General features: G+C 43.1%; 1 protein-coding gene across 17 annotated transcripts in view; it reads right to left on the reverse strand.

Moving 5' to 3' along the window:
- Positions 1–1,114: 1,114 nt before the first annotated feature.
- PICALM (phosphatidylinositol binding clathrin assembly protein) overlaps positions 1,115–16,297 on the reverse strand; it is a 113,633-nt gene continuing 98,450 nt past the window's right edge. For 10 of the 17 annotated variants that reach the window (XM_077807897.1, XM_077807890.1, XM_077807930.1 and 7 more), the window contains 2 exons: positions 9,815–9,917; positions 2,316–2,451 (listed from right to left, as the gene is read on the reverse strand). In XM_077807897.1, coding sequence (XP_077664023.1) covers positions 9,825–9,917 — 93 coding nt within the window. In that variant the 3' untranslated portion in view covers positions 2,316–2,451; positions 9,815–9,824. Of the gene's footprint in view, positions 2,452–9,814; positions 9,918–16,297 lie in introns of all 17 variants that reach the window. The other 7 variants (XM_077807949.1, XM_077807944.1, XM_077807906.1 and 4 more) reach the window with 4 other exon arrangements.

The following is a 16,297-nucleotide window of genomic DNA, read 5'->3' on the forward strand; positions in this document are numbered from 1 at the left end:
GGCTCTGTGTGTGTGTGTGACGGACGCCCAGGGTGCCCTGCTCCCCCACATCCCATGCCACCCTCACTTCTGCACTGCTGCTGGTGGCACTGCCTTCAGAGTTGGGTGCCTGTCCAGCAGCCACTGCTCTCTGGCCACCCAGCTCTGAAGGCAGCGCAGAAGTAAGGGTGGCTATATTGCAACCCCCCTACAATAGCCAGATTTCATGGCAGGAGACCATATTTCATGGCCACGAATTTGGTAGGGCCCTACTTATAAAACAAGGCCATCACCACATCAGACACTTCATTTTAAAGGTTGTTTGCAACCAACAAAGGGCTATAGACTTTTCAAATGAATCTCTGAAGTAGAAGGTAGCAGCCTGGGAGAAGAGCATTAGTAGGGAATACTGAAGATTCAAAACCTTTTACCAACCAATACAGGCAATATGTCCACTTTGCATACTAACAGAACAATACTGGCTCAGCCCCGCTCACACGTTTCTTTAGACAGAGTCCCTAAAGTTACTTGTGTAGTAGCCATTTTACAATGTGGGCCAATATAAGGTCAAGATTTGAACATCAGGGCAAACCTCAGAATAGCTGAAAACAGCCCTACTAGGTTCCCCTCATTATGAACAGGCGCTTATATCATTCTTCCTAGACTTCGAGTAAGTCCTTTGCTTTCATGATGGGAACTTTGTCTCCATAGTCAGCAAGATGCTTCTAGCTTGTCAGCCATGGCCCAAGTCTGGAACATTTGAGGTCGTTGTGTAAGGGAAACTGGTGTAAGCCTGTTCATGTTTCTTTCTGTTTCCCAGTTACAAGCATCAAGTTGCCTGCTCTAAGCATTTTGAGAATGTTAGGGGACACCGGACACCAATGATTTCAAGTAATAGATCCAGCTCTTGGTGAGAGTCTGAATTCGCTCACTTCAATAACACGAAGGTGCTGTACCACCATGGGGAGAGGCACAGTATAAAAATCTAGACATTCAGATTGGTGCACTTCCTAACATGTAATATGCATGTAAACAAACAGATTTGGTATTGTAAGGAAAGAAAGTAGTAATTCTTGCCCATTTTAAGAGGCAAAAAGAAAAAAGCACCTCATACTTTCATACTGTAACAAAAAGGTCTGTGGAAGCTGCATTTTATTTGAAAATCCACCCATTTTTGCTAACATACATTTTAATATTTTAAACAAAAATAGAATCTGCAGAGACAATGCAGCAAGTATGCTTAATTCATGTACAGAATTGCTTTCATATCATTGACTATCCTTCTGAAGGCCCCTTTCCACCCAAAAGTTAACTATGTATTTACGCAAAGCACCGATCAACAGTGCTGCTTTAATTCCTCATTAACTAAATTCTTGCTAGTCGTCATTTGTAAAGATCCTACTTCCCCCCCATTTTATTTTTTTTTTTAAAGGTACATGATCATAAACATGGCACTAGCCAAATGAAAATCAAGGCTTTTTTCACATAATACTTCCTAGAGTGTTTAAAGAAAAGGAAAGTCTTAAAGTGAAAGCAATTCCTCACATTCATTCTGGAAGGGCCTGATGTCAAATCTAAAATGATGACATGCCAAGCACAAAGCAATAAAGTTCCTTCCCAACGCACTAATGCTGAATTAAAAATGTAGTGTTTCTCCTGGTCAGTTAACTGTTCCCTTGCAAAACCCTCGGCACAGAATTGACTATAAGGATTAATGCATTTTATAACTTCCCTAATTCCCATACAGACTGAGAATTCATAAGATTCAGGCCTTTAAAATAGTTAGTGCTCTCTATGTGTCAGCTGAAAAGCATTCTGAATCAAAATCATTCTTGTGGATAAAAATCAGACATACTGTATACATCCATACTCATTTTCATAAGGAGTTTGATACAATATTAATGTTACTTAAATTGATAATCATAAATAAATACAAACAATACATAAGGAATGTCTACTGCAAACTGAATATATAATTTTTTTTAAAAAGAAAAGTTAATTTTCATTGCTGTGTCTACATTTGTGAGGACTGAAGAAAAGATAACTGCAGAATTAAGAGTTAGGATCTGATCCCCCGAAGAAAATCTTGTTTTGAGTTTTGGTAAAGGACACTCATCTTCATTGCCCACAGCATTTCCAAATACAAATCTTACGATTTCAGAATAAGAGCTTCTCTTAGTATGTTACTGATTATGGATACTAATAGGAGTTGAAAGTACTGACGCGTTAGTCACCAGAAAAAAACATCTTAAATTAGGGGAATTCTTGGCTTTATATCGTGTATTGACACTTTCCTAAAGAGTTGTCCCAGTTTCCTTTGTGGGCCTTCATGATTTTCCTGCATCATTTTAAAGGAAGAGGAGTTAAAATACAGCAATTTGGATTTTGCTGGAAGTAGGGGTTTGCTGTTGATACGTGTCTTTTTGGAGCTGTTCCTTTCTCTTCCATCTGGCATGATTACATAAACTGTATCTGGAAAGACAAAAAACATTCAAAGTTTACTTTTCTTTACTCAATATAATGAGACTTACTTAGAAATAAAGGTCTCTGATCCCTTTAAATGTGTTGGACATGGAAAGTCCTCCACATCCAGACTATCAGAAATAAAAGTTCTAAAGATGCTGATCAAAATAAAAATTTACAACAAGAATGAAGATGTATACAAGCCCTTGGGATTTCTTTCCAAGTACGCACTCTTCTGTAGTGTTACTGTGGATTGGTTAGACTGTTTATCCAAAAGATCAGAAAAATGAAGTAGTCATCACAAAATTGTCACTGCCCAAGCGTTGTAAGAAACTAATCTAACACTAAGACATGAAAGGAAAAGCTCAAATTCCTATTTCTCTTTACTCTAGAAAGACAGCATTCAGTTTTCCCTAGGTTATGCACACTAAAATCAATACTTTTAAAGGGTAATGTTTCCAAAGTAGTTTATATTTGCACACACATTTAATTATATAAATCTTTAAAAACATTTAAAGCAGACACATTAACGTCACTGTTGATGCAAAAGAAAACTCCAATGCCATTTATTGTATAGAAACAGCCAGCTGGTGTAGTATCTCTTTCCCCATAGCAGATAAATAGTTCAGTTCTCTCATCATGGTGAGGATGGTCAATTAGATTGTATGCCACAGATGGTAGATACTCATAAGACAATTTTGTATGCCTGTTGCAAAAACACAGATCCACAAATTTTCCTACTGAAATAATTGCCAGATAGTCTCTGCTCAATGAGCACAATTGTCCCTGATTCTTCAGTCAGGAGATTTGGTATGCATGCTGTCAGCAGCTAGTAAGGAAAGAGCTCAAAACAGGGAGAATCATATTGTGTTTCCAATGGACAGAAGCAAAATTAGAATTCATGTGTTTCAGCAAGCTTTGTAACTGCACTGCTTGAGCATAATTTCTGTGAATCACTGTTTTTGGAGTTACACCTCAGCCAAAACAACCTGAGGTTACTTACCTGGAACTGAATGTTCTTTGAGATGCATGGTCCCCATCCATATTCCACTGACTGGTTATCTGCATGCGCCATATGCCTGGAGCCAAAGCTTTTGATAGTACTGTTCGGCAGTCTGCGCACGTGCCCTGTGTAGCCTCATGGTCTTGCCCCAGGTGATAAAGGGCATGATGGGCTGCTGGCATCTAGTTCCTTCTCTACTGCAGAGCTATTGACTCTGCAGTAGAGGGGAAGGAGGGTGGGTTTCAAATACAGACAGGGACCACACATCTCAAAGAACATTCAGTTACATATAAGTAACCTTTTCTTCAAGTGATGGTCCCTATTGTACTCCACTGAGGGTGATTAACAAGCAGTACTTATGTCGTAGGATGGTGCGAGGAGCCTGTGGAATGGACGATTGCTGCTCCGAATAAAGCATCTGTCGCAGAATCATGCACTAGAGCATAGTGCGTCAAAAAAAGTGCGTACCAAACTCCATGTGGCCACCTTGCATATGTTTGCGAGAGGCACATTGTGGAGTGTAGCTGTAGTTGATGCTTACACTCTCATGCAATGGGCTCAAATCCTTTCACGCGGAATTGCATGATAGAAGCGCATAATACACCCTCAGACCCACTTGAAAATTCTCTGGATGGAAATGGCTTGTCCTTTCATTCTCTCCACTATGGCAACAAAAAACCTGGGAGATTTCTGAAAGAGCTTTGTTTGCTCAAGATAAAAAGCCAATGCCCTTCAAACATCTAACAAGTGAAGCCTTCTTTCCTTGTTCAAGGCATGAGGTTTGGGGAAAAAGGTAGGTAAGTGTATGGGTTGAGTGACGTGGAATTGGGAAACCACCTTCAGAAGGAACTTGGGGTGGAATTGTAAAGAGACCTTGTCTTTATGAAAAGTGGTGAAGGGGATTAGCCATCATGGCCCCCAGTTTCCTAACCCTCCTAGCCGATGAAATGGCGATGAGGAAGGCGACTTTCATGGAAAGGAGAGATAGCAAGCATAGGTTTGAAGATGGTGATCAGCAAGGTGAGGACTAGGTTAAGGTCCTATTGGGAGCAAAAGGTTGAATAGGATGGTATTTTCGCAGGAGACCCTTCCAGAACCACACAGTTAAAGGGCGGGTAAAGACTGAATGACCATCTACCAGCAGATGAAAGGTGCCTATGGCAGCTGCATGCACCCTAATGGAACTCAGAGTAGCAGCCGTGTTAGTCTGTATTCGCAAAAAGAAAAGGAGGACTTGTGGCACCTTAGAGACTAACCAATTTATTTGAGCATAAGCTTTCGTGAGGTACAGCTCACTTCATCGGATGCATGCAGTGGAAAATGTGCATCCAATGAAGTGAGCTGTAGCTCACGAAAGCTTATGCTCAAATAAATTTGTTAGTCTCTAAGGTGCCACAAGTACTGCTTTTCTTTTTTCCTAATGGAACTGACAGTCAGTCCTGAGTCCTTCAGATAAAGGAAATATTCCAGGAGTAACAGGATGCCCTCTGCTTCAGGGACAAGGCCCTGTTTGGTAGCCCAGGAAGTGAAACATCCACTTGGCTTGATACAAGCACCTTGTGGACTCCTTCCTGCTGCTTGAGAGGACATCTCGTACTGCCACAGAGCATTTCCGCACTAGTGGAGGTGTCCATCCAAAAACCAAGCCAAGAGGTGAAGAGTGTGTGAGTGGGGTGTCTGAGTCTGCAGCTCTGTGAATGTTCAAAGTGTGATTGGAGGGTGCTTCGATATTCAGAGAAGGAGCAGATGCCACAATTGGTGAGGCCAGAATGAGACTGTCAAGATGGTTGTTGCCTTCTGCTGTTTGATCTTGTGGATCACTTGCAGTAAGGGGGGGAAGGCATAATTCGTCTAGTCCAAGCAATTGAGGACTAGGTGTCCCCCTGTGATGGAATTCCAACTCCTCCCCTCCAACAATATTGGGCACATTTGGTATTGTTATGGGGTGCAAAAAGATCCCTCAGCAGGATTCCCCATTGGTCAAAGATGTCCATGATTACAGAGTCATGCAACTCCCATTTGTGGTTGGTTGCAAAGTTTCCGCTGGGAGCATCGGCAATCACATTCTGGGTGCCCGATAGGTAGGCTGCTGTCAAAAGAATATGGTGTGTGATGCACCATACCCAAAGGTGTATAGCTTCCACACACAGGGCTCGGATCTTGTTCCCCCTTGTTTGTTTATGTAGAAGACTGTGGTGGTGGTGGTCCTGACATGACAAGAATATGTTGGTTTCAGATGGTTGGCAGGAACACCTGGCAAGCTTTGCATACTGCCTGGAGTTCCAATAGGTTCATATGCATCCTGAACTTTCATGCTATCCAGGTGCCTTGTGTTGTGCAATCGCGGATGTGGGTGCCCCAGCCTGTGAGGGATGCGTCATATGATTGTCATGGTGGGCAAGGATGGGAGGAAGCTCATCCCTGATCAGACCTGTAGTGGGTTCATCCACCACCAGAGTGAGGAGAAATCTTGTGATGGCATGTGGAGCAGTGTGCATGTGGATTGATGCATGGGGGAGCAGACCCTTCGCAGCCACGGCTGAAGGCAGTGCAGGTGCAGACAAGCAAAGGGTGTGACATATGTACAGGCTGCCATGTGTGGAGGATACCAAAGTGATTAATTCCGTCCTTGTCTGGAATCTTTCCCTTGGTGGATAAGCTTAGGCAGAGGTCGCATCTTATGAGAGCTCTTATGAACTCCGGGGATTGCATAGGGTTTAAAGTTGATTTTTTGTCGTTGACACTGGCCCCCAGGGAGGAGTAGAAGCAGTTGGGATGTCGACTCCTGGGCTGCTTCTTTGTACAGTGCTGCTACCAGCCAGTCATCTAGAGAGGGGAAAACAAGGATCCCTTGATGTCCGAGATGAGCTGCCATTGCCAAGAAAACTTTTGTGAATACTCATGGAGCAGTGGAAAGTCCCAACAGTAGGACGCTGTATTGAAGATGCCAAGTCCCCACCTTGAACCTCAGGAACCTTCTGAGGGTTGGGTGTATATCAATATGGAAGTAGGCATCTTGCATATCTATCAATAAGATGCAACCATCATTCCCTCCTTAGAAAAAGGCAAGTGTGACCATACAAAATCTTAGTTTGGAAATCGAACGCTTGAGGCAGAGATCAAATATTGGTCTTCACCCTCCAGTCTTTTTGGGGATTAGGAACTAGTTTGAGTAGAATCCTGTTCTTTGAAAGGAGTAGGGGATTAGCTCCACAGCTCTCCTCTGCGATAGGGAGTCTACCTCTAGTAGGAGGAGGTCATTGTGTGTGTTTCATGCACGCAGATCGAGGAGGGCAGTGAGATAGAGGTGTTGCTGTAAATTCTATGACAGTCGCTCTGGATAATATCTAGGATCCATTTGTCCACTGTTATGGCTTTCCATGCTGGCAGGAAAAGTTTGAGGTGCCCCCCGAAGAGAATACATGAAATGGGCATTGGTGTACGGAGTGGCTGACAGCTAAGGACACTCAAATACTGTTTATGTGATGTTTGGGTGTACTGCACTGATGGCTGGATGGTCGATGTAGGCTGAAAGGGCTGTGGACCTGAGGGTGCTTTTGAGGAGGCTTATAGGTACACTGGTGGTATAGCTGTGGAGCCCCGTAATTATATGATTGGTGCGGGTGGTGGAATTTCCTCTTGGGTGCTTTTGTGTAGATGCCCAGAGACCTTAGAGTGGCTCTAGAGTCCTTTAGGGAGTGTAGGGACTTGTCTGTCTTCTGACTGAAGAGGTGCGATAGTCAAATGGGAGGTCTTCTGTAGTGTTTTGCACCTCCCTGGGGAAGCCAGAGGAGTGTAATCAGGATTCCCTCCTCATGATGATCCCTGTTGCCAAGACATAGGGGGCCGTGTCTGTGGAGTCCACTGTTGAAGCATGGATCTGGTGAGTAACTTGCCTTCCTCCAACACTGCCTAGAATTGATTGCGATCCTGTGATGGTAGTTTCTCTGCAAACTGTGCCAATCGCCCATAGTTCATGAAATCATATTTGGCCATCAGGGCTAAGTAGTTTGAAATATGAAACTGGAGTCTGCTGAGAAGACTTTTCTGCCCATAAGGTCCATTCTCTTACCCGCTGTATTGGATGGGGTGGAGTGGGGGGTGTTGTTTGAAATGTTCTGAGGCTGCCTGGATAACAAATGAGTTTGGTGGAGGATGAGAAAACAGGAACTCTGACCCTTTGGTGGGGACACAGTATCTCTTGTCAGCCCCCTCTGGGATGGGTGGACACATGGCCAAGGTGTGTCATACTTTGTGCACTGGTTGGAGGATAGCGTTGTTGATTGGCAAGGGCACTCCCGCCGGTACCGAACTGTGCAAGATGTCAAGCTGGTGGTGTTGACAGACTTGTACTTCATCTAAGGGAATCTGTAGAGTCTTAGCTATTTTCTGCAGCAATTCTTGGAACTGGCAATAATCATCTGGAGGGGAGAAGGGGAACGAAGAGGCAGATGCATCCTGGGAAGATGAGGGATGCCTCTTCGGATCCACCAATACTGTTAGAGTCGGGCTAATGAGTGTATCATCCAGAGCTATGTTGGAGCGCCTACTTGATAAGGATTGTGGTGGTGAAGTGGGGGAGTACTCCCTGACCGAGTGGGACTGTTCGGAGGGTGAATATTGTGGCCATGAGCACCGGTACGGCCAACCTGGTTGACCCTACTGTTGTGTAGCCTGAGACAACAATGCCAAAAACTCTGCGGGTAACGCATTGCCATTGGAAGCTTCCACTAGTCACGCTTCTGGAATGGGAGTGGTGGACTGTGTTGGACATCCGTATCATCCGAATCAGGAGTCAGACACCTCACCAAATGGTGGTGCAATCAGGACTGTCAGAATGGGAGTCAGCAGGAGCATAACAGGTGAAGGGACCCTTCGACTTCGTGACTTGATTGGTGGTCGTGAACATGGAAGTCCCTTCAGTGCGAATAACTCGTGGGGACCCAGAGTGCCTCTGAGTCTCCATGGGGTCAATGCATCCATTCCGCTGGAGGAATCAGTATTGGGAGCAAGTGCCTGGAGATGGATGGTTTGCAGGACGGTGGCAGAGTCGCCGGGTCTATGATCGGTACTTATGGATCCAGTGATCAGGGCGGCCATTTCTTGTTCTTGTGAGACATGGATCCTTCATGGCCAGAACTCGTGGATGGTGCTGAATCCTTCTTAGATTTGGAGGAAGACTTACTGCCATGCTTGTGTGCTTGCTTCCTTTGTTCACATCTAGGCCCCAGCATGAGGTCCCTAGCACTGGTACTACAGAGCCTGATGGGGGTTCTGTGGCAGAGGAGGCACTCTTCGTCCCCTGGCCAGGATCTGCTGTCAATCCCATGGCAGACTCCGTAAGGTGTTTCCTGAGATGGAGAGTCCAGTTTTCCCCAAGTACAAGCAGGAAAGGAGAGGCAGATACTGCACCTCAACACGATGTGGGCTTCCTCCAAGCAGTACGAACAGTGCTGATGCTCGTTGCTGATGGAAAATGAGCAAGGGCAGGAAGCACAGGTTTTGAATGCTGGCATCTTTGGCATAATCCCATACCCAGGCTCGAGTACTGGAGGTGGGGGGAGGGAAAAGTTTGACAGGAAACATTGCTGAAGCTGCATCCCAAGTCCTAAATCAGGTACAAAAGGAAGAATTGAACAGAAAACAAAAAGTAAATGCACAACAACTAAGAAATCTAAACTACTAAGAGTACCAAGGATAGTTCTGAAAAGTGCATCACAAAGACAACAGGAGCAGAAGCTCTGACTTGGACCATGCGGCGGTGAGAGGGAACTGGAAATGTTGGTGACACACCGTATCCTTTACGGTCTCAGGCAAGACCACGAGTTGGCAGAGGGCACATGTGTGGATCGCCGAACAGTACTACTTTCAGAAGTTCTGACACTGAGTGCATGGCACGTGCGTATAACCCCTCAGTGGAATACAATAGGGACTATCACTTGAAGAAGAAACCATGTTATTCACGATTTCCAGTCATATACTATAAAACTCCTTCAACAATAATGTGGGTCTAACATATATAATTAACTGGCTCTGTAAGCTCCAAGAAAAAAAAGTTCTGCAAGATTAGGGAGCTCCTGGCAAGCGTCAAATGTGATGTATTTTGTAACTGATTCTTCCTGGTTTTGCCCTTATAGTAGATGCAGTGAAAATAGGTCATGTCTAACAAAGCACCTACCAGGAGTACATCAATCAGTTGGGTACTTCCACAATGCCCCCAGTGCAACACTAATTTGTTTAGTGTATTAATGAATACCACTACAGAACTATATCTGTTTCCAAGAAAATATAAAAAGGAAACAGAACTGTCTCTTTAAATGATCTTTCACTTTATAAAAACCACCATCTCCCCAGAATAGTGAGCAATACCTAAGTTGTTTTACAAGAAATCCTGGAGAGAGAGCTCTGCAAAGGGATCCTTTCCTGAGGCTCTGTGAGGACTCTGACTGGAAGGACTGGATGCTGCAGACAGCTGGTAGAGAAGACGACAGAGAGAGGGAAAGAAAGAAAAAAGGTCTCAGCATGACAGAACATGAAAGGTGAAAATGTAATGAAAGGGGGAGGGATCTAAAAAAGGCATTCTAGACAGAAATGGATTATTAAAACCAAACATTTGGTTGCATGGGAAGCTGAAGACCTGTTCGATGGTATGTGTAACGTGGAAACAAGCTGGGTGTTACCCTACACTTGGTAAAGGGAACATTTCTGGGTGGAGTGTCAACCAAGTTCACAATACTTCACACTTACATAGAGATTTTCTCCTTCAAAGCACTTTACAAACATTAGGCCTACTTACACCCACCCCTGAGAGAGAGGCTAGTATTCTTCCCATTGTAGAGCTAGGGAAACCAAGGCAAAGAGATTACAAGGTTTGCTCATTGTCACAATAGGAATGTCAGCAGCAGGGTTAGAATTCAGGAATTCCCTATGGCCAGGCACAGCCACCACAGGGAAAGCAGTGGCATCTAGTTTTACAATCTGCACATTGACCAACTGTATTTGTGGCTGTGAACAAAATACTAGCAGCCTATATTTCATTAGAGCTCTCTCCCTGTTCTAAACTCCAGTGCAAGTTGAACAGAATAGGGTTTAGTAATAGACCATAGTATTAAAATTTCTATGTAGCCAAGGCCTAAATGGTAAATTGTACTATTTGACTACATTGGTTTATAAATCAGAATCAGTGCAGACCTCTTGCACAGTGGACACTTATTTGGTTTCAAGTGTGTTTTATAAAATGTTGATTAAGTTTATACCTTACTGATAAACTAAGGGTACGTCTACACTACAAAATTAGGTTGATTTTATAGAAGTCGATTTTTCGGAAGCGATTTTATACAGTCAATTGCGTGCATCCCCACTAAGCACAGTAAGTTGGCAGAGCACATCCACAGTACCGTGGCTAGCATCTACTTCTGGAGCGGTGCACTGTGGGTAGCTATCCCACAGTTCTCAGTCTCCGTCGCCCATTGGAATTCTGGGTTGAGCTCCCAATGCCTGATGGGGCAAAAACATTGTCACGGGTAGTTTTGGGTACATGTTGTCAGTCGCCCCTCCCTCTGTGAAAGCAACAGACGACAATCGTTTCACAGCTTTTTTCCTGGGTTAACTGTGCAGACGCCATAGCACTGCAAGCGGGAGCTCGCTCAGCTCACCATCACCACTACTGTTGCGGGCAAGTCTACTGTGGGGGCTGCTGTGATCCAAGTAGCCAATGCAATCATTGACGTTCTGTAATCAAGGGCAGTGACTCTGGCAAACGTGTGGGCCTTTTTAGATTTTAGGTGCATCACATTCCTGTCCTTTGTCACTGGTGAAAAAATCTTGCAGCCACACATTCCGCATGTAACAGCTCCAGGGCTCTTGCTCTTTTGCCTTGGCCACACAGCACCAGCTCCTGGATGCCTTTGCATCAATGGTGAACAGCTCCACTGCTTCCGCTGCAACTCTACAGCGGACGGTGCAGTAGGACTGCTAGCCGTCCTCATCAACGGTGTTTTGCTCGCTCCACCACTTCCGCTGCAACTCTGCTATCCTGATCTCCTGCGAGCTGGAGGCTTCTGCCTCAGGCTGCTCTCCCAGCCAGCAGCACCGCGCAGTCGCACCTACCCCAACCTACCCCTTGCTCCCATTGCTCATGAAGCCTGGACAGTAGTAAGGAGCAGTTCAACTATAGGCTGAGCAAGTGCAGAATGGTGGTAGAATGAGCGTTTGGACGTTTAAAAGTTCGCTGGCGCTATTCCTCATTTTTGCTGCTTGCTGTGTGCTCCATAATATCTGTGAGAGTAAGGGGGAGACGTTTATGGCGGGGTGAGAAGTTGAGGCAAATCGTCTGGCATCCGATTCTGAGCAGCCAGACACTGATTAGAAGAGCACAGCAGGACGCGCTGCGCATCAGAGAGACTTTGAAAACCAGTTTCAGGCTACGGTGTGACAGTTGTGTGTTTCTCCTTGATGCAAACCTACCCCCTCTGTTGATTTTAATTCCCTGTAAGCCAACCACCCTCCCCCCTTCGAAATAAAGTAACTATTGTTTTGAAACCATGCATTCTTTCTTTATTAATTAAAAAAAATTGAGATAAGGGACAAGCTAGCCGCGGGTGGTTTTGGTACATGTTGTCAGTAACCATTCCCTCCCTCCCTCCGTGAAAGCAACGGCAGACAATCATTTCTTGCCCTTTTTCCTGGATTGCCCGTGCATATGCCATAGCACTGCAACTGGAAGCCCGCTTCGATCACTGCTACAGTTGTGAGCATTGTAAACACCTTGCATTTGCCCTTGGAGATTTTGGCATATATATATATATATAGGCATTACGTCTTTTGGAATGGAGTTTTGATAGCACGGATTCATCTGCCCATACAGCAATCAGATCCAGTTCCTCCCGTTTGGTCCATGCTGGAGCTCTTCTGCGATTCTGGGACTGCATGGTCACCTGTGCTGATGAGCTCACCATGCTGGCCAAACAGGAAATGAAATTTAAAAGCTCCTGGGGCGTTTCCTGTGTACCTGGCTAGTGCATCCAAGTTGAAAGTGCTGTCCAGAGCGGTCACAAGGGAGCACTCTGGGATAGCTCCCGGTGGCCAATACCGTCAAATTGCATCCACACTACCCCAAATTCGACCCAGCGATGTTGATTTTAGCGCTAATCCCCTCATCGGGGAGGAGTACAAAAATCGATTTTAAGAGCCCTTTAAGTCGACTAAAATGGCTTAGTCGTGTGGACAGGTGCAGGGTTAAATCAACCTAACATTGCTATATTTGACCTAAACTCGTAGTGTAGACCAGGGCTTAGTCAATAGGGGCTCTCTCAAATTGAACCAAGTGTCCACTACTAAAGGGGATTGCACTGATTTAACTAAATCAGTATCTAAGCCAATTTAATTAAATCTGCATCTTTTTTCTGCATAGACAAGACCAGACAACGTTTTTAGTAATTTAAAGGTACTTTTTAAAATGCTGGCTCTAAACGCTTATGATGAAGTATTCCCCTGTAGAAGCATAGAATTCCCCTGTAGAATTCTAGAACATTTCTTTTTACTGGAAAGGGCTAAGGACCTACAAGTTCTAGTAGCAGTAGTAACTAAAATCTCTTTTCTGGATTCCCAGACATTGACATTGTCGAGCAGTTAAATCCTTATTAGTTTTCAAGTATAGCTTATATTTATCACAAACCCTCCTCTTCACCAATGGTGTATGTTCTCTCCTTATATTTACCCCACAGTAATGTGCACTTTTGCTGATATAAAGTGCTTGGGTCATTTACAACACAGGAAGATGGGAAATGCCACACTAGATCAGACCAGTGGTCCACCTACCCCAGTATCCTGTCTCCGGTAGTGGTCAGTATCAACTGTTGCAGGGTAAGGTACAAAATATCATGGAACAAGGCAGTTATGGAATAACTTGCCCACAAACAGAGTTGTTTCCTGAACCCCACTATTAGAAGTTGGATTATGTCTCTTCCAAAACTCCTGGGCTTCTTAAAAATTTTTACTATTAGAATTCTGGATATTCTTGTTAACATACTGAAGTCTACTCCTTCTTTGAATCCTGCTAAAGTCTTGACAGTGATCTTATGGCAATGAGTTCCACAGGTCAGCTGTACATTGCCAGAATGCATTTTGCTTTTATGGTTTTAAATATGTCACCTTTCAGTTTCATTGAATGTTCCCTTGTGCTTGATTATGAGACAGGGTAAACAGTAGTGCCTATCTCTCTTCTCTATATGCTCCAGTATTTTCTTTAATTATCATGCCCCCTCTTCATCTCTAAACAATCTTTTTTTCACTCCATTACTATGTTTTACTAGTGTTTCCATGTCTAATTCTTATTGTCCATCTCTGTATGCTCCACACCCCACCCTCCATTACTGCAATATCCTTTTTGCAAAGCACTGACCAGAACTGAACGTAGTAATAAGTCCAGCTAAGGGAATACCATTGACTTACACAATGATGTAATCTTTTCCACATCATTTCTCATCCCACTGTTTAATGTATCCGGATACCGTTGGCTTTTTTGACCATTGCTGCACATAAAGAGGTCTTCACTAAGCTGTCCACAATGATACCCAAATCTTTTCCCCAAGTTTCAAAGCTAATTTAGAAAACAGTTAGGCATATGTAGTTCACACTATTTCTATGTGAATAACTTTGCATTTGTCAACATTGAGTTTCATTTGCCATTGTTTTGTCCATTTGCTTAGCTTTGTTAGGCCCCTCTGATGTTACTCAGTTTTCTTCAGTCTTTACTTAATTAAATTGTGTCATCTGCAAGTCTTGCCACCATACCGTTCACACTCTTTTCATTGTGAAATGTACTACACAATATACTCTAGTCTTAACACAGAACCTTGAGGCATCCTGCTGTTTAACTTTTACCATGATGAAAATTGATGATTCTTATCCTCTGCCTGTCATAGAGGCAAAGTACTGACATCACATAAGTTTCCTGGTACCTTTCCTCCTCCAAAAGCGTTGAACTTAAATTGTGTTACTATTAATGGCACAGCTACAGCAACCTCTTGAACAGCTATGTGTAACCCAGTCCTAAATTGGGACTAGCATCTCCTCCTTGTGCTTCTCAACTGTTTCAAAATGGCAAATCGGTATTTGAAGTAAAAAAAGTTCACACGCTCACCCCAGCAGTTACTATAAAATTGAGTTAAAAGAATATCAATATAACAAGCCTATCTAATATCTGTGTGCTTGAGAGCTTGACAGAATACTTGGCCTTGAAAAGTAAAGGTGTGCAGGGAGTGGGGGATTTTTCTTTAAATATTTTCAGCGCTTGAAGGTCATGATTTGAGAAACACTGGTTTAAAGGGCAAAGAAATGAACTCTAAACCTTGCCCAGTTTAATTAGTTTCTATGCAAATCACTGAAGACCCCAAATATTATGTTTTACTAGACCTAGTTAGATGGTCAATATATATTGGCTGCACTGACCTCCAGGGCATTAGTATGCATCATGTCTAATTTCTAGGATTTTTACTGGCAACAACTTTGATGGAGGTGGCCAGAGACTGGAGACAAGTGAAGAGCAGTTGGTACTTGGAATTTAAAAAAGCACTCGACTATAAAAAAACCCAGCCTAGTTGGAGATAGTGCAATGCCATTTAACTATCTGATCGGTTTACTATCTTACTGTAGCTGAAGCAGATCTTTCATATTTCTACTAAGACACAGATGGACCTATCTGCTTCCCTTTTTATAGATATATATTGGGTATGTTGGGGTCATTCAAGTTACTGCAAATGAACTATCTTGACTCCTGGCAAATACACAGTAGTCTGATACTAAGGACACACAAACACAATAAGGCTCTTGTTTTTGGTTTTTTTTTGTGTTGCAGAAGGTTTTCTGAGCAGTGTGGTGGCACATTACATGGAAGATCATAATGCTGATTTCACAATGTTTTGTACTGAAATGACAGTTTATACTGTCATATACACTTGGTTATTTAAAGAGAAATGCACAGATTTTTAAGAAGTCAGACTTGGCTTGTGCCTTTTTACTACCGTAAAAGGCAATCTGAAAGGTTTAAATAAAAACATAAAACAATCTTTCCCTTTTTATTCTTCTGCTTTTCTTATAGGCAACAGGAATATCTAGTCTGGTCTTCCTGGGTTTTGCTAGAATACTGTGTAGTGAATCTTCTCACCCCTTAATTCAAGCGAAGAGGGAGTTCAATCTTTAACCAAGATATCCTGGCTCCAATGTATTCATTAGTCAATGAAGTTTAATATGTATAAAACCAACAAATAAAACAGTCTAAGTAAAAATTACTTTCTTGCTCAATTACTCAGCCTCCATTGTTTTGACTGATGTCAGACTTTCATCACTTCTCCAGTCACCAGAATCTTTCAGAGAATATAAATTGTAATTTTCTAAAATAAACTGGGGAAAAAAGTATTTTGGGGAGAATAGGTCCCATCCCCCCTATGGAAGGCACTTTTAAGAGCAAATAATTCTAAACCCTAACATTTTGCTTGTTTGCTATTTCATCTAATGGTAAGATCAGTACTATTATCTAATTAAAAACTGAAATTTTTTTTTAATGGGCCAATAATTAAATAGGCATATTGCCCAAACAATTCATTGAGTGGCCTTATGGTGACTTCTTCGAAGCGCTTTTCCAAGTACTTTACAGAAGGTAAAAGCCAAAATAGATATTTGGATTAGTGTGCTTTAAGGGAAGAGGAAGAGAGAAAAGGTTGTGAAAAATGAACATACAAATGGACAGGTAAAGCAGGGAGCAAAGTGTTCAAGGTATTTGTCTAAGACGTCTTGTGACCAAAGGCAGTAGGTATCACCTTCATGGCACTGACTTTGGTCTACTATGAATCA

This window comes from Eretmochelys imbricata, chromosome 1 (assembly GCF_965152235.1).
Source record: "Eretmochelys imbricata isolate rEreImb1 chromosome 1, rEreImb1.hap1, whole genome shotgun sequence".
NCBI classification, from domain to species: domain Eukaryota; kingdom Metazoa; phylum Chordata; order Testudines; family Cheloniidae; genus Eretmochelys; species Eretmochelys imbricata.